The sequence below is a fragment of the Coturnix japonica genome, chromosome 1 (assembly GCF_054131305.1).
Source record: "Coturnix japonica strain WE chromosome 1, WE-NBRP24, whole genome shotgun sequence".
NCBI classification, from domain to species: Eukaryota; Metazoa; Chordata; class Aves; order Galliformes; family Phasianidae; genus Coturnix; species Coturnix japonica.
In genome coordinates, this window is record NC_140663.1 from 1,329,023 (window position 1) to 1,348,595 (window position 19,573).

The window sequence follows — 19,573 nt, forward strand, 5'->3', positions numbered from 1 at the left end:
GCAGTGAGGGTCTGACTGGGGACACCTGGCCCCACCAGGTGCTCACTGCTGCTCACATTTGCTCTCTTCTCTGCAGTGTGTGTGCTGTGTGGCCGCGCAGATGTTGATCGAAACATCGTCGGTCGCACATTTGACCAGATTTGGTATAGGATTCATGAGTTCTGCTTGGTGAGTTCCCTCAAGCGATCCTGACTGCTTCCCACTGGGATGCTGCCGTTCTTCCTGTCCTCATGAGATCCTGCACTTTTCTCTCCTCCAGAAGTTTGCCAACATCTCTTTTGATGAGACACCCACACCGGAGGGAACTGTTGGCATTGACTTTGCTGCCCTCACGCGCAAGGTCAAGCAGGCAAGGCAGCAGGTAAGGATTTGAGCAGGCAGATTTGTGCCAGGAGGGGCTCACACCAGCTTAGCCTGGTCACAAGAAAAGCAATCGCAGCCTGTCCAACCAGGACAAAGTCCTGCCCTTGGAGATGCTCCCTGTCCACCAGGCTGCTTCATAGATCGCAATCCAGCAGTTGCCACACTCCATGCCCAGCCCAGAGCTGTGGGGCTGCCTGTGGAGGCACAGAATCTGACACTGAATTTGGCTGTTCTGCTCTTTGCAGCAATGCTGTGTTTGTGGTGAGACAGGGGCAGCCATCACATGCGCAGAGAGCGGCTGTGAACGGAGCTTCCACCTGCCCTGCGCCAAGGACAGGCAATGCGTCACCCAGTACTTTGGGCTGCACAGGTAAGGGCTGTCAGCAGCAGCCAAGCCACGGAGGATCCAGCAGGGACTGCTCCCAGCAGCCTGCCAGAGCCTGAGCCAGGGCCTGGGGGCTCCTCCCTGCTCCTCTGCCCTCCTCACAGCACTTCTCAGTGTGCCCATCCCTTCCATCTTCCCCCAGGTCCTTCTGCTGGGAGCACCGCCCCCAACAGGCAGCAGCGACAGCTCCAGCAAAAGGCACCACCTGCATCATCTGCCAGGGGACTGTGGGGAACATGGCATCCTACCGCACTCTGGTGTGCCCAGTGTGCAAACATACCTGGTTCCACCGGGGATGCATCCAGGTAGGAGCCCAGCCCTCACCCTGCAGGCACGCTTGCTGCTCAGCAGCACCAGGCACTGCTCACGCTCACCTTGCTTGTGCTTCTCCTGCAGCGACAGGCCTTGAATGATGGCCCTGCATTCTTCGGGTGCCCTGGCTGTAAGGACAACGCCCATTTTTGTACTGAAATGTCCATCCTTGGGATCCATGTCCCAGACAGGTTGGTGTCCTTCTGACAAGCCATCAAGATGACAAAGCACGAGTGCTGGGCCTGCCCGTGCAGTGTCTCGGCAGGCCTGGCACTTGGCTGTCAAAGAAGCACGTGCCTCAGCTTCACGGAGAAGCTGGAAATGGAGTTGGGCTGGATGAAATGGAATAGCCTTGGGTCACATGCTGGGGACAACACTGGGGACTCATCAATTTCCCACCCTTCTCTTGTAGAAGATCAGAATGGGAGGACAGTTACGTGTACACACCAGTTGTACTGAGCCACAGGAGCTGCGACGCCATCAAGTGCCTTTGCCCAAGAGGCAGGTGGCAGGCAGAAGAAGAGGGGTGAGTGACCGCAGCAGCTGTCTGGGGCTCTGCGGGGGATCTCAGCCTGAGCACAGGCTGGGAGAGCAAGGACTGAGCAACAGAGATGTGCCGGGCACTCCCTGGCTTGACTCACTTAGGCCTCATGCCCAAAATCCCTTTGCTTCCCCAGGCCCTGGCAGCTGATCCTGTGCAGCTCCTGTGGAGCAGAGAACACCCACCGAGAGTGCTCCCACTCGTGCATCAGAATGAACATGTGGGACTGCGACAGATGTGCAGGCCTGGGGACCGGTAAGGGGTGATGAGTTGTGTGGCAGTGGGCTGGGCCAGGCAAGGCCTGGCAGCTCGTGCTCAGGGCAGCTCAGCCAGAGTCTGTCTGCCACAGGAGGGACGGCAGCTTGTTCCTACCCGCAGCTACAGGTTCCTTCCACTGACCTTCCCACTTCCCTTACAGCTGCCAGCACCATCTTGGCACTTGCTGCATTCAGCACTGCCAGGCAGGAGAGCCTGCAGACATCCTACAGCCACCAGGAGCCTGAGGACAGCAGGCCAGGCCCCACCAGCCAGTCTGCATTGGGGCCATCGCACAGTTCCCAGCTGCTGGAGACCAGCGAGCTGGGAACAGAACATGGGGCGATCTGCTCACGTGCTCCTGGCCTTCAGGATGCATGTGGGGACGGTCCAGCACACCATGGGAGCAGCCATATGACCACCCCGGGCACTGAAGGCAGCTCCCGCACATCCACCAGGCGGGACACATCAAGAGCCTCCAGACGCAGAAGGCGTCCCAGGCAGCGGGGAATGAGCCGGACACGAAGCCGCTCCCCGCTGCAAAGTCGGGCCCCAGCTTCCCAGAGCCCGACTAGAAGACCTCAAGGCAGCAGGCGCACACCAGCTCCAGCTGCTCTGAGCAGAGCCCGCAGCACCACCAGACCAGCGACAGGGAGGTCCGTCAGGGTTTCCCAGAGTTCAGATGCTGCGGAATGCTCCAGGCAGCCATGGGTGGCCCGCACAAGAAGCCGTTCCTCAGCGGCACGTCAAGCCCCATATGCCCAAAGCCGGCTCAGAAGAGGCTGCAGGAGACGGCAGAGGCTGTCCCAGGAATGAAGTCACACCTAGACCGACCATCAAAGCCAGCATCCCCCCTCCACCATCTATCCCCCAAAATTACATCGGGGAAGGCGGTCTGTCCAGGCAGGAAGTCACTCCTGGGACCAATATCGATCCTGCATCAAATGTCCACCATAAAATCAGCCAAAAACTAGACGGCTTGGAAGCAGAACCAACAGTGGGAGCATCCCAGGCATGAAGTCACTCCCAGGTGTAACATCAGAGCCAACATCCATCCCCCACCTAGTTAACCCAAAAATATGTGGCTTGGGCCATGGGCCAGTACCATGTGCTGGCTCCAGTCCCAACTGTCCAAAAAAATAAACCCAACCATCCCCCTTAAATTTCTTTGTCAGTTTCCTTTACTCTGCTTCTGCTGAGCTGGGCAAACTTAGGCGCTGGGATCACAGGGTTATATCCTCCCAAGACCAGTCCAGTGTTTGTGCAAAGGCTGCTGGGCAGCCCATGGGCAGGTTGGGAATTGGGTAGAGCAGAACTAGATGAAGTTCAACTAGGCTAAGTACAGGGCATTGCTTCTGGGGAGGAAGAAGCACACACTTCTGTAAAATTAGGTGCTGAGCTGCTGAAGAGGAGCTCTGTGGGGAAGTATCTGGGTTCCCTGGTGGCCAGTGTGGTGGTTGGGAGCCATCACAGTGCCCTTGTGGGCAAGAAGACCCGTGGCAGCCTGGGCTGCATTCAAAGGAGCCTGGCCAGCTGGGCAAAAGGGGTTCTCTTCTCCCCCTACACTGTCACATCGAGGCCACATCTGGAGTCCTGTGTCCAGGTCTGGACTCCGCAGCTCAAGAACAGCAGGGAACTGCTGGAGAGTCCAGCAATGGATTGCAAAGACGATGAGGGGCCTGGAGGAGCACCTGCATCAGCAGGAAGGGCTGATACACCTACTGCTGTTTACCTTGCAGTAGTCTCAGAAGGGATCGTATCAGTGCTTATCAATTCTTTGTGGGAGGGAGGTTTGGAATCAAGAGAGAACTCGATACAAGTTAGCAGCAGGACTCAAAGTACACTAAGACATCTTTTTGATAATACACCTGAAAGGCAATATGTGTCAATCTACAATTAAGCAATTGGTTACTGTCGTCAACTGTCACGGTGACAACGGGCACTTTACTGGCACCTACTATCATGAGCGCTGTGTTCTTCTTTCTCATGAGAACTTTCACAAAGTTGTTAGATTGTTCATTTAAGTTGCTACTTTACTCATTTATACTATCACCAAATCCTTGAAGTCCTTGATGTTTCCATTCCCTTTCAGCCACCCATCCACAAACCTTGAGTGGTGGATGACAAGAGGCTGAGGCCAGACTTTATTCCTTGCTGCCCTGCATCAGCACCAAGGAGCATTAGGCACTAACTCTACCATAGGAATATGACCAAACATTTCTTTACAGTGAGGGTGACCCAACACTGGGACAAGCTGTCCAGAGAGGTTGTGGACTCTCCTTATTCCTGAGATATTCAAAAGATGCCTGGATGCTTATTAGTGCAGACTGCTGGAGTCCCCAATGCGGAGCTGTCAGAGCACAGCCAGAGGAGGGCCACAAAGACTGCCAGAGGGCTGGAGCACATCCATCTCATGCAAGGACAGGCTCAGTGAAATAGGGCTCTTCTGCCTGGACAAGGCTTGGAGGAGACTGGTGGTGGCCTTTCAGTTCCTGAAGGGAGCCTACAGCAAAGCTGGGGAGGGACTTAAATGGGTCAAAATCAAGGTTTCATCCACAAAAGTACAACTATGGGTGTGCTCTACAACGGGCCACCTGATCAAGGGGAGCCAGTTGATGATGCCTTCTTGATTCAGTAGCCAGATGTGTCACACTGGCAGGCTCTAGTTCTGATGGGGGGTTTCAAGCACCCAGATGTGTATCTGCTGGGATAGCAGCGGGGTGGCTGGCAGACAAAACAGGAGATTCCTGGAGCCTGTTGAGGATACCTTCCTGGTCCGGGTTGTAGATGGACCGAGATGACGTGAAGCCTTACCAGAGCCAGTGCTCACCAATGCCAAGGAAAGCATGAGAGAAGATTGGAGGCAGACTGGGCTGTAGTGATGGTGCCGTGGAGGAGTTTGTGACCTTGAGAAATGCAAGTGTCGCAGAAAGTGGAGTCAGGACCCTGAACTTCAGGAGAGCAAACTTCCAGCTGCTCAAGGAATTGCTGGATGGGATTCCCTGGAAAGCTGTCCCTAAGGGCATAGGAGCAGACCAGAGCAGGCAGCTCATGAAGGACACCCTTCTGTCAGCGCAAGAGATGGAGCTGATGGGGTGGATGAGCATCGTGGCTGAGCAAGGACCTGCAGCTTAAAGTGAGGGAAAAGAGAGAAAGGTGTGGAAAGTGGAAGAAGGGTAGTGTAGACTGGCAAGAGTATTGGACGTTGTCAGCATGTGTAGAGATAGGATCAGGCATAAATGGAGCTGAGCTCGGCAGAATACTTGGGACCGGTGCTTCTCAACGTCTTTATCAAGGACAAAGATGATGGCACTGCAAGCACTCTCAGCAAGTTTGCATACGACACCAAGCTGAGCGGTGCAATGGATCCACTGGAGGGAAGGGAAGGGAAAGGAAGGGAAGGCATCCAGAGGGACCTGGACAGGCTGGAAAAGTGGTCCCAGGAGAACCTAATGAGGTTCAACAAAGGCAATTGCAAGGTGTTGATCTGGGGATGGGGCAATCCCAGCTATTTAGACAGAGCGGAGGAGGAAGCTCTTGAGAGCAGGCCTGCGGAAAAGGACTTGGGGGTCCTGGCTGATGAGAAGCTGGTCATGAGGCAGCAGCGTGCTCTTGCAGCCCAAAAGCCCATCCATGGAAACTGTGGTATGTTACTCTGGCATGTGGACAACGTGGAGAAAGTGTTGAGCAATGGAGGGTATCAGCTGTGCTGGATCAAGTGTTTGAAGAAGAACAGAAACATCAGCCTTGATCTTAATTGCTTTTTTTCTTGTTTCACATGGAAACGTGGTTCTTTATTGAGTGGTACGTTCTGTGAGTTAGCATCATCTGAGATAATAGTGGCCACAGCTCTGACAGACAGAGGGGCGATCAACACAGTATGTTGGGAGGAAATCCTTTCCTAGGTTGTCCAGAGAAGCTGTGGGGCTGCCACCATCTTGCCTGGGAGCCAAGGGCCCGCGCCCACAGCTGCCATGGGGCGGTGACCGTGATGTCACAGTGGGTGTCAGGGAGCGGCCATTGTGACGTGATGCTTGGAGCAGAGCTAAGGCTGCCGGGCTCAGGCCGAGCACCAGTGCGGTTTGGTGAGGTGAAGTGAGAGCAGTGACTCTTGCAGTGCTCGCTGTTATCGCATATCATGGCTGATAGAAAGAGAAAGGCCTCCAGCTCGGAGGAACCAGGTGAGGCCACAACATCCCTGTGCACAGCTCCCAATACTGGGCAGAGGGGTGCTGGGGCTCTGCCTGCGGCTGAGAGCTGAGAGGGGAGGAAGGGGCAGGCAGGAGCTCCCAGACGGGCACACATTGGCGTGTGGCTGCCTTGGGTGGGCCTGCCACGGCCCCTTCCCCTCCACCAACTCCAGCCAGCACGGCAGGCACAGAGCAGCAGTGAGGGTCTGACTGGGGACACCTGGCCCCACCAGGTGCTCACTGCTGCTCACATTTGCTCTCTCCTCTGCAGAGTGTGTGCTGTGTGGCCGGGCAGAATGTGACCCGGACATCGTCGGCCACATGATTGGTGACTATTTCATTTCAGTCCATGAGTTCTGCATGGTGAGTTCCCCCAGCTGATCCTGACCGCTTCCTGCCAGGATGCTCCCTTCCTTCCTGGCCTCATGAGACCCTGCTCTTTTCTCTCCTCCAGGCTTTTGCCCACGTCGTTTTGGAAGAAACACCCCCCGACGAGGAAGACATGGGCATTGACTTTGCTCCCCTCATGTGCAAGGTCAAGCAAGCAAACCACAAGGTGAGCACCTGACCACAACAGGCACATTTGTGCCAGGAGGGGCTCTCACAACAGCATAGCCTTGACCCAAAGAGAGCAATCGCAGCCCTTCCAACCACCTCCAACACTAATCCTGCCCTGTTTGCCAGGCTGCTTTGTAGAGCGTGACCCAGCAGCGTCCACACCAGTGCCCTGCCCACAGCTGTGAGGCTGGCCATGCAGGCCCTGAGCCTGCCGCTGATGGGGCTCTTGTGATCTTTACAGCAATGCTTTGTTTGCGGTGAGAGGGGGGCTGCCATCACATGCGCAGAGAGCGGCTGTACACGCAGCTTCCATCTGCCCTGCGCTGAGGACGGGCAATGCATCACCCAATACTTTGGAGAGCACAGGTAAGGGCTGTCAGCAGCAGCCAAGACACGGAGGAACCCACAAGGTCACCTGCCAGCAGCCTGCCACGACCAAGGCCTGGGGGTGCATTCCTGCCCCTCTGCCCTCCTCACAGCACTTCTCAGCGTGCCCATCCCTTCCATCTTCCTCCAGGTCCTTCTGTTGGGAGCACCGTCCTCGACAGACACCTGTCAGAGCTCCAGCAGAAGACACCACCTGCGTCATCTGCCAGGAGATCGTGGGGGACAGCTTGTCCTATTACACCATGGTGTGCCCAGCGTGCACACAAAACTGGTTCCACCGCGGATGCATCCAGGTAGGAGCCCTCCCCTCACCCTGCACACACGTTGCCTGCCCAGCAGCACCAGGCACCGCTCACGCTCACTCTGCTTCTTGCGCTTCTCCTGCAGAAACAGGCTTTGAATGCTGGCATGGACTGCTTCCGGTGCCCTGCCTGTAGAGACAACACTGTCTTCTGCACCGAAATGTCCACCATGGGGATCCACGTCCCAGACAGGTTGGTGTCCTTCTGCCAAATCATCCAGATGAGAAGGCGTGAATGCTGGGCCGGCCCAGTGAGTGTCTCGGCAGGCCTGACCCTTGGCTGTCACAGGAGCACATGCCTCAGCTTCGTGGAGAAGCTGGAAATGCCGTTGGGGTGGATGAGATGGGATGACCTTGGGTCTCGTGCTGGGGATGCTGGGGACTCATCACATTCCCTCCATTCTCTTGTAGAAGACCCTCATGGGAGGACAGTGGGGAATACGAAGGACTTCGACAGAGGCACAGGAACTGTGATGCCATCAAGTGCCTTTGCCCCAGAGGCAGACGGCAGGCAGCTACAAGGGGGTGAGTTACCACAGCAGCTCTCTGAGGCTCTGCGAGGGATCTCAGCCTCACCACAGGCTGGGGGAGCAAGGACTGAGCACCAGAGATGTGCTGTGCCCGGCACTCCCTGCCTTGGCTCACTTGCTACTCACGGCCACAACCTCTTTCCTTCCCCAGGCCCTGGCAGTTGATGCTGTGCAGCTCCTGTGCTGCTGAGGGGACCCACAGACGCTGCTCCCACTTGAGCAATACAACAGCCAAGTGGGAGTGCGACAGCTGTGCTGGCCTGGGAACCGGTAAGAGGCAATGAGTTGCGTGGCACCGCGTTGGGACCAGGCAGGACCTTGCAGCATGCACTCGGGGCAGCTTTGACAGACTCTGTCTGCCCCAGGGGGGGTGGCAGCCTGTCCCTACCCGGGGCTACAGCTTTCTCCTGCTGACCTTCCCTCCTTCCCTTACAGCCTCCAGCACCATGTCAGAGCTCCCAGGTCCCAGCACTGTCAGCCAGGAGGGCTCGGGGCCATCCCACACCCACCAGGAAGCAGGGGACAGGAGTTCTGGCCCCACTAGCCAGGCAGCAGCGGGGCCATCACACAGTTCCCTGAGCTACTCACAGCCATCCACTACACGGGGCACATCAAGAGCCTCCAGAGCAGCCACTGCGGCTGAACGCAGAAGGCGTCCCAGGCAGCGGGGAACAAGCCGGACACGAAGCCGCTCCCCGCTGCAAGGTCGGGCCCCAGCTTCCCAAAGCCGCTCCAGAAGACCTCAAGGCAGCAGGCGAACATCATCTCCAGCTGCTCAGAGAAGATCCCGCAGCACCACCAGAGCGGGGACACGGAGGTCCTCGACGGTTTCCCTGCCATCAAACACCGTGGAGCGGCCCAGGCAGCCACGGGAGGCCCGCAGGAGAAGCCGTTCCTCAGCGGCACATCGAGCCCCAAATGCCCACAGCTGGCACTGAGGAGGCTGCAAGAGACAATTCCAACAGCGGGGGCTATCCCGGGAATGAAGTCACTCCTGGATCCAACAAAGACAGTATCTTTCCTCCCACCCAGCGCAGTCAGCCTGAAAAAAGATGGCATAGAAGCTGTTCCAACAGCAGGGATATCCTGCGCTTGAAGTCACTTTTGAGTCCTATGTTGAAAACATCATCACCCCCTCCTTCCCCCCCCTTCCCCCATCCCAGTCAGACACCCCAAAAACTATGACATCAAACCATCCACATGCCAGCACAACGTGCTGGCTCTAATCCCAACTGTCCAACAAAATAAACCCAACCCCCCCACCCATATTTCTTTGTCTGTTGCTGCTTCTTTGCTTGAGCTCAGATGGGCAAACTTAGGCACTGGGATCACAGGGTTTTCTCCTCCTCAGCACATTCCTAGTGAACAGAATGGGAACAACCAGCGTGGCACACCAGAAGGCTGTGACGTGGCCATTGCTGCAGACAGACAATTAGCAGAGTCCTTGGCACCTGGTCACCCTGGAGAAGAGCCATCACTTGACAGGCTGTTGGTCCTCCATAGCACCAAGGTGCAGCCACAGTTCCCATGCTGCAGGGAGCTGTTGCAGAAAGCAACGTGCTGCCTCACACACAAAGCATGTATGTCCATGCAGTGGTTCAGGTCTCAGGCTGTGGGAGTGCCTGGCACTGTCACTGCTCTCAAGTGAAAGAGAGATCCCGCCTGGTTGCCCTGTGAACAAGAGGAGGATCTGCTCAGAATGGTGGCGGAGCTAAAGGTGGAGAGGTTGGGGAGCATCTGGGATTGAGAGGGACATAGTTTGGTGGAGACACATTCTGCCATCCTTACAGGAAAGACACCAGGAGACACTCCTCAGGGCGAACCCATTCCTCAGGGGCACATCCAGCCCCAAATATGCACAGCTGGCACTGAGGAGGCTGTAGGAGTCAGTCTAACAGTGGGGGCTGTGTCTTGTAGATTAAATACCAATGACACCCTGGGGTGTAATTAAAAGAGTTTGGCTAGCAGGGTGAAAGAAGTTTTACGTACACTGTTACAGGTAAACTGCTATAGCAGCAGAGCTGGACTCATATCCTCTTATCCCTTCCAACCCAATGTGACTCACCAACTGCTTGCAGCTGTTTGTTTTCCAAAATAGCTGTCCTGGACTTCTTTTCCACTTCCTATTATTATTTATTATTTTAATAAAGATAACATTACCAGTCCTTTGACTGAAAACAAATCTGGTATGTGGAGACAAGGCAAAACTTATCCAGCTTAATTATTCACCACCGTTCTGCCTTTACATATTTACAACAGCAACAGAACAGCCTTATCCCTCATCTGTGCGTACACTAGTGTGAATTAATTCATTTTCCAGCAATATGCAGAATGATCCCTGCTAATAACATGGGTTTTCCCCAAGGGAACTGCAATGGCTTGTCCATGCCAGTGCACAAAATGCACAAAACCAACTCCCAGCTCCTGCAGGGATTATCAGATTGCTCGGAGTATGACCTGTCAGGCAGCATTTTTCAACCTGTTCATCCATAATCTCTTTTAGATGGGTTTCCCCACCTCCTTATGCTTCACGCTTTGTTTTGCCTGAAATTCAATCAAAGATGAATTAGGTTTTAGAAAACGACCAACACTGTGGCTATTAAGTCACTGGAAATTGTAGACCCCTGTGTTAATTTTGCTATAGCTTTCACTTCTTGCATTTTAATGCAAAATTGCTTCCCTCTGGAGACTGCCACTGATATTGGCATGAAATCGCAAGGGGCTCAATGTGAACTCCAGCACCAATAAAAATGAGGTAACTCAACCCAAGCACACATTAGGAATTTCAGGAAAACAGCCGGAACTTTAATCACAATTCTCTCAAATACAGCCTGGGATTTAGAAATGCTGTTATTCCTGGATATGACCCTAATATAGTGCTTAATCAAAGCTACTGCTAGCGCAAGAAATAACCCGGTGACTTTAATAAAAAACAATTTCACTGGAGTCAGTGTGTCAGGATCACACCATACCTAATATAACAAGCTCTAGAAAGGAGAATGACCGGGCTTTGCTGCATGTTTCTGTACATTTCTAAAGACGTGGCACTGAAGATTTCTCCTAAATTTTGACCAGTTAACTCCTAATGGCTCTGCTTTCTAAATTACCATCTTTATTTGCTGGTACTGTTGTGCAGCACTGACAAGAAAAGCACAGGAGGTACATGTTTTAAAAAGCCATTCACACAGCCGTCATTTCCTTATTCTAAAAGGCCTTCATCAGCAACTACAGCCTTTCCTTCACTGATAGCACCCTGATGCACTGAGTGCCAAGTCTAATGGCTGCAATTTGGCATCAAAGTGGCAAAGGAATGGGCACAAACCCAAGTTGTTCCCATGTCAAGGTGTGCACTCCCTAAGAATGGAAGCTTCTTCTTGCAGCAATGAGAAGCCCGGAAAACAGTATTTTCAAGCTGTGTTCTATCATCTGTCACTGCAGTCCGGAAATCCAAGATTCTCTCTTTAAAAATAGATATAAGACATTCTGCATCTGAAAGGAGTGAAGGAGTACTGAGTTCAGAGGTCCCCCCTCTGCTGTGGTCTTAACCTTTCAGCTTCAAAGAGCCACAAAACTTACTTTGAAAACTACCGCTCATCAAGAAAAGAATCAGAGGCAGAAGAATCCTCATCTGATGGGGGACTGCTCAGACAGCACTTTCCCCCCTGTTTTTCCCCTACAAGGGCTACTTACAAGTGAGGAAAGCAGCCAGGCTCCAACACAGGAAGGGAGCTGTGTTATTCCGAGTGACACTCAGTAATACAAAGGTCCCACAACACAGGAGAACTGCGGAACTAAATGATTTCCCACCTCCCCCAGAATTTTAAGATCTATATTACACTCCTACAGGAAGGTGCTGAGCTACAGGGCGCAGAGAAAGAAATTACCTGTTGGCACCAAGGAGTGGGCCAGCACAGGTCCTCTGTGGGTTCTGCACCCCAAAAACTAATGGCAAGCCCAGCTGTTCAACAGAACACTGCTGGGCAATTCCAATGACAGTCTATGCTCCAATCCATGGCCTTTGGTATAAATCAATGCACTGACATCAGCTAAAAATTGCTTGCTCTTCAAGGAGGAACTTCCATCCTTTTCCAAGAATCACAGGACCATTAAGGTTGGAAAAGACCTCTGGGATCATCCAGTCCAAGCACTTACCTACCACCAATAGTGCCAACTAAATCATGTCCCTGAGAACTACATCTACACATTTCTTGAGTGCCAATAGAAGTGCTGACTCCACCACTTCATGGTAGCCTGTCTAATGGCAGCCTATCTAATGCCTAAACACTCTGAGAAGAAATTCTTCTTAATACCCACACCATGCAATTGGTTAAACCAATGGCTTTGCCTGTAGAATAGAATTACAATGGGGACTTTGGCTGCAGAGGTTAATACCTGCTAAGATCCCTAACTGGCAGAAATGTGAGAATAGCTGTAATGCTGTAAACTCTGCCAGAAGACTGGTGCCCATTACTAGAATGCAATGTGACATGCCCCTCACGGGATCACTGCAGATGAAGGTGCAAAGGTACCTACTCTCTTCTGCTGCAAAAGAAAAATGACAAAGCCCTTCAATGCTGGGCTGCTATGCTACCACTTAACTCAAAGACTGCAGAGGAGAATGGTGGAGAGAAGCAGCTGAAGTCAGAAAAATATCATACAAACATCCATTATTCTAAAAATAATTGGATCCTGAACAAGATTGTCACGGCTGCTACTTTTGTCGTATGCACCACACCCTAAGCCAGACCTCTGAGTAACCCACTGCTATTTTTACACCTTTCTTTGCCAGGTAACATCCTTTCCGAATAACGGTTTTAAATGTTCCCGTGTTCAATGGACTACTGCTTTATACTACACATTTAAGCACTGCAGCGTACCCTCCTTTTCCAGCCATCCTGTTGAACTAATTCAAACTATTGCCAGCTTTACCTACAAGAAAAGATGCTCCAAGCTTCAAGGAGACAGCTACAGTTTCACCAGGGGAGGAAATGCACAAAGCACAAAGAAGCTATTCTAACAATGAGAGAAATGTCAAGAAATAGAAATGTCAAATCCCTTAGGGTGGATTAAAAAAACCCAACTCCAGTTCATCTCCAAGCAGTGTATTTTGTAATGAAATTACGCTCCACAGCCATCCCCTGGGGGAAACCTGCTCCAACTAATCAGGCTGTTGTTTTTAAAGTTCAAAACAAATGCAAGAAGGGCTATACAACACTCATGCCCTTGCTGCCAAGAGCTCCGTTCATTAACTCTTCACATGCATAAGATTCTTTCACCACCAGGAACCACAAAAAGCTTCTGTGTGTCAATACTGAAATAGTTCAAGATATTGAATGCTCTCATTGACGCTTACCACTTTGGGCATCTTTGCTCTGTCTTTTAAAACAGACTTTCAAAGCTCCCCAACAGCAAATCAAAAGGCTCTTCCACCCTTCTTCAACCCTCCAAAAGCCTTTGCAATGCCGTCATTTCTCATGATGTCCGTCACATTCTTGGCAGGGACAGCTCATGATTCTGCCAAAATCTCTTTTTTTTTTCAATCATTATTTTTTTAAAACAGACTTATCCTAGAATCACAGAATGGCTTGGGTTGGAAGGGGGCTTAAAGCTCATCTAGTCTCAACTCCCTGCTATTGGCAGGGCTGCCACCCAGCAGATGAGGCTGCCAGGGGTTATCCAACAACAACTCCAGGGACACGGCACCGTAGTAGAAATGGTCACTGATTTACAGCAGCAGAACTCAGGTTGCTTCCCTGATGCTTAAATATCAACAGCAATCACCTGCATTGAGAATACAATCATCTAGGTGGCATCACAATCCATTATAATTGGTTCAACTTCATCATCTTGAAGGTCTTTTCCATCCCAGATGACGCCATACTTCATTTCAAGCTTTGTTACATGCCTTCAGCACAGGCTACAAAGCAAGTGAAGCACTCGTGGCTCCTTCTGCAGCTTCAGTACCACAGAATAACAACAGCAATTTTTACACTGATGCAACCTTGTCTCTTCCCAGCTCTTCCTGGTATGCATGAATTGAGTTGAACAAAATAGATACACTAAATGAAATCTAGTACAGAATCTTTGGGTATCACTGTTTCGCACCATCCATCACACACATTATAAGCCCAGATGCTATAATAAGTTAAAATAGTCATATTTTTATAAAATAGAACAGTAAGCACTTGGAATTTCTCACTAGCCAGGTTCTATATACAAAATGTCCTAGTCTTCAGTCACCTCTTGTAACAAATGAAAAGGATTTGTTAGACTGGAGCACAGTGTCAGTTATTTCTATGTTATGTTTAGCTCCACGCAAAGTAACAGCCAAAAGGCTTGTATCCATTCAGTTAATTGCTTACCCTGAACAGTTTCATTACTTGTGTTCATATAAATGAGATGTACGCTCTTCTCCTTACCGATAATTAAAAAGAAACACCAGATTTCTTCTGCCTTGTTATCCTTGTAGAATTCCTCTCCATTAGCAAAGCCAGTTGTAAGGGCTGGATGAATAATTCTAGGGCAACCATTCATAATGCTTTACTGCTCTAAGATTTGCACACTCCTCTTCAGGACTGTTCACTAACTGGAGATATTTACTAGCTGCCTGCAACCTGACTATTTAGGTACCACTTAAACCTTCACTTCCTTTAATTTAAAGCCAGCAGGAAGCTGTAGTCTAAGCTGGCAACACCGAATTGTGCTCAATGCAATGAAGCTGAAAAAGGTTGAAGAAATCACTGGGATGGAGCAAATGTGGAACCAATGGTGTCTTCTTCAACAGTGGAGCCTCTGCACCCTGAAAACCAAAAGGCAATTCCTTCTCCACATCCACTCCCCCTCCACTCCTCCCTGCATTTAAATAAAACTGTTTATGGCTGTTTGGAGACCTAAAAACCCAAGTATCACTCCATCATTAATATTTTAATTGAAGACATGAATATTCATGGACCTTTTGCTTCTTTAGAGGACAAGATACGATAATTAAATAATTCTAATATGTAAATGTGTTCCTGTCATGACACCTTGCCTTCATCTACATTACAAAACCAAGGCATTTTTAGCTCTTTCATTATTTATGTAATTCAGATTCTTTTAGTGTGTTTTTTTTCTTCCCTCCTTCCAGACTGACAAGAGTTATTGAACACAGACCACACTTTCTGAGTTACAGCAGTAATTATTGACTATTTCTTCTCGACTTTGCCCATTTTGGAGGATTTTCATGTCGTTGTTTTTTTGTCTGACATCTCCTGTTTCCAAGTTAATTTCAACAGTATCTCTAAAATCTGATATCTGCCACAAGCCCAGGAGAACAGCGGCAAGCACAGAGTTATTAAAGATTTCATCATTTTTCAGACTTCAAGAATGCTCCGGTAACAACAAAAATGTATTGGTTTCAGCAGCAGCAGCCTCTTCCTACAGTAAAGATCACATTTCTTTTATTTGCAGCTAAAACTGACCACAGCAAACAGGGGCTGATTCTGGAAAACATTCCCTGTAACTGCTTTGAAAGTCCCCCATTTAAATACAAACTGAATTAAAAACATGAAGCGTGTCAAATGAGGACAAAAAACTAGAAGGGATTTCCAGGGTCATTAAGTTTCTCCTTCAGCAACTGAGCCCCATCTCCCACATCTGCCCCTCTGTAACCATCATAAGCACAAACACCAGACGTTTCTGGCCTTTGCTGCGCAGAGCTCAGTCCTCTACTTCTTAGAAACCTTCTTCCAGTCCCTGGATTAAATCTATTTTTGGCTGGTTTACACCTCTCTGTAGCAACACCATTTTCTGTTTATTAGCAAGTAGTTCTTCACCCCCACTTAAGGAACCTCATGCCTTTGGCAAACAACTGCATCACCTTACTGACTACTTTGCCATTATGAAATGGTCTTTTTCCCCCCACCCCCAACAGAAGCAGCCAGAAACTGCACCCGCTGTTTCAGAATCTCAGGGACTTGTACAGTGACATTAATGCCTTCCAATCTCTGCCTGAGTTGCATTTGCCTATTTTTTTTCCCCTTCCCTGAGCAGCATTACTTCAGCATCTCAAAGTCACTCTGTAATCAACTGGTGGTATAATCACCACTTATCCTCCATCATTGATTAGCTCCTAATTTATAGCTGAAATTTCTCAAACCCCATGTGTGTGTACCCTGCATTTCATCCCACTGAAGTCATCCTCTTCCTACGACTCTGGTTCCTAAGGTCACCCACCTTCTGCTGGGTATTTCATCATCATCACCACGATGGCCACCCCTATAGGAATGCAAGTCATTAAAATACATCCTAAGACAAACATAATGAGAAAGTCGACTCCTCAAGACCATTGAAGACATCAGGTAACAGACTGCCAATTAAATACAAATAGTATTTGAGAACAAACTTCAGTGCAGCTTCTACTGATTTTAGATAGTGTGCCCTTGTACAGAACCAGAGACTCCAAATGAGCCAGCAAGAAAAGGACAATTTGGAATGTCAGGTAGGAGCAGGCAGCTGCTTGCAGACAGAAAACACACCCAAAATCACACTAGCTTTTATTTCCTCCCAGCTCCAAGCAGCACTCTGAGAACAGCAGAAAAGCACATTTGTTTACATCGCCCTTCGCTCACCTGACCATGGAATCACAGAATCCCAAAAGCTGAGAAAGACCCCCAAGATCATCCAGTCCAACCGTCCACCTATCACTGATAGTACCCACTAAACCATGTCCCTTAACATGACCTTCCTGTGCAGAATTTGTTCTACATAAAACCACTTGACAGCCAATGAGATGGAACAGAGACCGCCAGAAATCCAAAGCACTCAACTTCTAACTACGGTTTGGTCCAACTTTAGTTGGACTTTTCTAGGCTGGGTTGAGCAACATTGGCATCCTGCAATGCAAAGCAGATGGGTACATTCTTTTCCTTTTTTTTTCTTTCATCTCCATCAAAATGAAACATAAAAGCAATTTTCAAGAGTAATTAATCTCTCCAATTATATTAGAAAACAGAGCAGTGCTGAAATAGTGCAGTCTTTGCTGGAAGTCTGACTTTATTGCAAAGCCATCAATCCCAGGACTGACTACCCACAATAGTAGATCAAATAATCTGGAGCAGCTACAGCAGGGTAGGAAAGAGCATCACAAGCACTCGAGGCACTCAAACCACAGAGGGTTTCCCAGCGGTGTTCGGAGAGCTTTCAAATCTCCTGTGACACAAAGATGCTTAACACGGATACCATGGAAAGAGGCCAACAGCTGCTGTGTATTTGGTCTTCTTGCCAATGGCTGCGTGTGCTGCTGATGCTGGCATGCTCAGATGTTTCCTGGTGAGCTTCGTTGTGTCTGGTTTGGCATTCCTAATCGGTACTACAATAAAAGCTCCCTCCCAGAGCGTGTCAAACGAGCACTGCTTACCCCACACGCACAGAGTTCGTTCGTTTGTTGTTTTTTTAATTCCAAAATGAGGATTTTTTATATATCACTTCTTTCCCTGAAGGTTTAATACCATCTTTCGATAATTCCACTGTATGCAGGAGACTGAGTAAAAGTGATGAAAACAGAGTAATTCAGCCTTCTAACCAAGGAACTTGCATAAAAGTGGGTTGTAACATGGCTGTGCTATGGTTAGATGTAGAGATGGCCACAATCAGACCCTACTATTATCCAGATCATGCAGGAGCCAAGCAAAAGTTTGCCCACCCACCCCATCCATGCCAGCAAGGAGAACCTCAAGAGTAATTTTCATCCCCTAACAACAGAAAACATTCATGCTTTTGACAATTCTGATCATAAATGCTGCGAAGCACCAGGAAGAAAGGATTCTCCAAGTCCCAGCCTAGGACTTAATTTAGCATATTTAATTCTAGGCTGGTATCAACCAGATTTCACTCATGCAATTGTTGCTGATCTCAGTATCCGGGTCAGGACTGAGACAGTCATTTGAGAGCCACCTTTGCCATCTAGAGATCCTCACTTCCAAACCAGAGCTCCAAGGAAAAACAAAAGAAAGCAGCTGGGAGAAGCACAAAAGATGACATCCATCTGCCCCAATATCTTCCCACTAAAACAAGAAAACAAAATCAAGGTCTGAAAATTCCAAGCGAAGGAGAAGGAGAGGTGGCACTGGTAAATTCATCAAGGAAATTAAGTAAGGAACAGAGAAAAACAGCCATATGACTCTTAAAAACAGCAGAACACAGCAGCACACACACGGACCCTGAGTCAAAGGAAAGCAGAGCACACTGATGGAGATGCAAGAGGCATCTCGAGATCCAAATCCATCCACATCCCCCACTGAAAGGTGGTGGCAGACTTACCCATCCTCTGGCCTGCTCCCCTCGTGCATCTCAGTCCAACCATACTGAAACATTCCTCCAGATACATATATATACGCACATACACACATCAGTTACCATTTTTCTGCAATTAAGCCTAGCACACTACGCAACCATAACGAGATGTTGATTAATTTACTGATTTGATTTAAACGTATCCTAGTTGCGTCAATCTCCTCCCTCCAGATCTTCTGAACAACCTTCACTCCTTTAAATAAGGCTGGGGATGTAATTATTTCCTTTTCCTTTTCACATATGCAGATAGGACAATTATCCAGACATCCCTCAGAATGGCTTGCAACAGCAGGAAATTCACTGTAAGCCCGTTTGCCGCATGCACTGGCTGAATGTACAAATCTGATCACACGTGATAAGCCTGCTAAAGATATTACAGGGCTCCCTAGGTCACTGCAGAGAGAGACAAAAGCTGAGACAGCAAGGAAATTCTTGACTCAGAGGGTGGTGAGGCACTGGCAAAGCTGTCCAGAGAAGCTGAGGATGGTCCATCCCTGGAACATCCCTTGAGACATTCTGGGTAGAGGTGCCATCCAGAGGAACAGAGTTTGGAGGGACGCATTGCTTGTTTCTCATTGGCTTTGTCACAGACATGTGTTGCCCCACTTGGATGATGATCAGATGGCTGGAGAACCTGTCCTCTAAAGAAAGGTTGAGGGAACTGGGATTGTTTAGCCTGGAAAAGAGAAGGCTCCGGAGAGACCTAATTGTGGTCTACCACTACTTGAAGGGAACGTATAAATAGGAGGGGGAATGATTGATCACATGTGTTGATAGTGATAGGACAAGGAAGAATGGTTTTAAATTGAGAAAGGGAAGGTTCAGGTTAGATATTAGGAAGAAGTTTTTCATCCAGAGGGTGGAGATGCACTGGAACAGGTTGCCCAAAGAGGTTGTGGATGCCCCATCCCTGGAGGCATTCAAGGCCAGGCTGGATGTGGCTCTGGGCAGCCTGGTCTGGTGGTAGGTGACCCTGCAAATAGCAGCAGGGCTGAAACCAGGTGATTATTGTGGTCGTTTTCAACCCAGGCCCTTCTATGATTCTCTGATATGATTCTACGAAAACATGAAGCACGGTGCAGTAGCATAGAACCAAACTCGCACCCAGCAGGTCAGCCAAGCCATCCTGAACCCAAGTCTGCAGGCAATTTGTAGTCAGCAAAATCCACTCCCATAAACCAACTTACCCTGTCTGCAGCTGCTAAACTGAAATAAAGGGACACCATAAATAAATTGGCAGCTTTCCTGTCTTCTGGTTTGTTTTTTTTCACTCCAGAGCTGTCACAGGGTTCTTAAATGATTGAAGACCATCGGTTAAAAAAAAACAACCCTGAAATTTAAGTGACCTAAATGCCATTTCTTTAAAGACAATATCTGCCAGCCCTCACAAAGACTACAGACCCTAATATTTCCGTTCTG

The 19,573-nt window shown here is 49.5% G+C and overlaps 4 protein-coding genes across 6 annotated transcripts in view; 3 read left to right on the top strand and 1 right to left on the bottom strand.

The window, feature by feature from the left end:
- Positions 1-19,573, bottom strand: part of EXOC4 (exocyst complex component 4) — a 375,161-nt gene that overhangs the window by 215,034 nt on the left and 140,554 nt on the right. The window lies entirely within an intron of this gene.
- LOC146762223 (uncharacterized) lies at positions 1,799-6,830 on the top strand. The gene is made up of 2 exons (XM_085511683.1): positions 1,799-1,856; positions 2,020-6,830. Exons 1-2 carry the CDS (start codon positions 1,814-1,816, stop codon positions 2,670-2,672), a joined length of 696 nt encoding a protein of 231 aa, XP_085367809.1. The 5' UTR covers positions 1,799-1,813; the 3' UTR covers positions 2,673-6,830.
- Positions 5,995-7,893, top strand: LOC107312906 (E3 ubiquitin-protein ligase PHF7-like). The gene is made up of 6 exons (XM_085510446.1): positions 5,995-6,037; positions 6,318-6,409; positions 6,501-6,602; positions 6,829-7,284; positions 7,379-7,817; positions 7,874-7,893. The coding sequence occupies exons 1-6, from the start codon at positions 5,995-5,997 to the stop codon at positions 7,891-7,893; spliced, it is 1,152 nt and encodes a 383-aa protein (XP_085366572.1).
- Positions 7,903-9,007, top strand: LOC146762224 (uncharacterized). Its single transcript, XM_085511696.1, has 2 exons — positions 7,903-8,092; positions 8,258-9,007. The coding sequence occupies exons 1-2, from the start codon at positions 7,903-7,905 to the stop codon at positions 8,758-8,760; spliced, it is 693 nt and encodes a 230-aa protein (XP_085367822.1). The 3' UTR covers positions 8,761-9,007.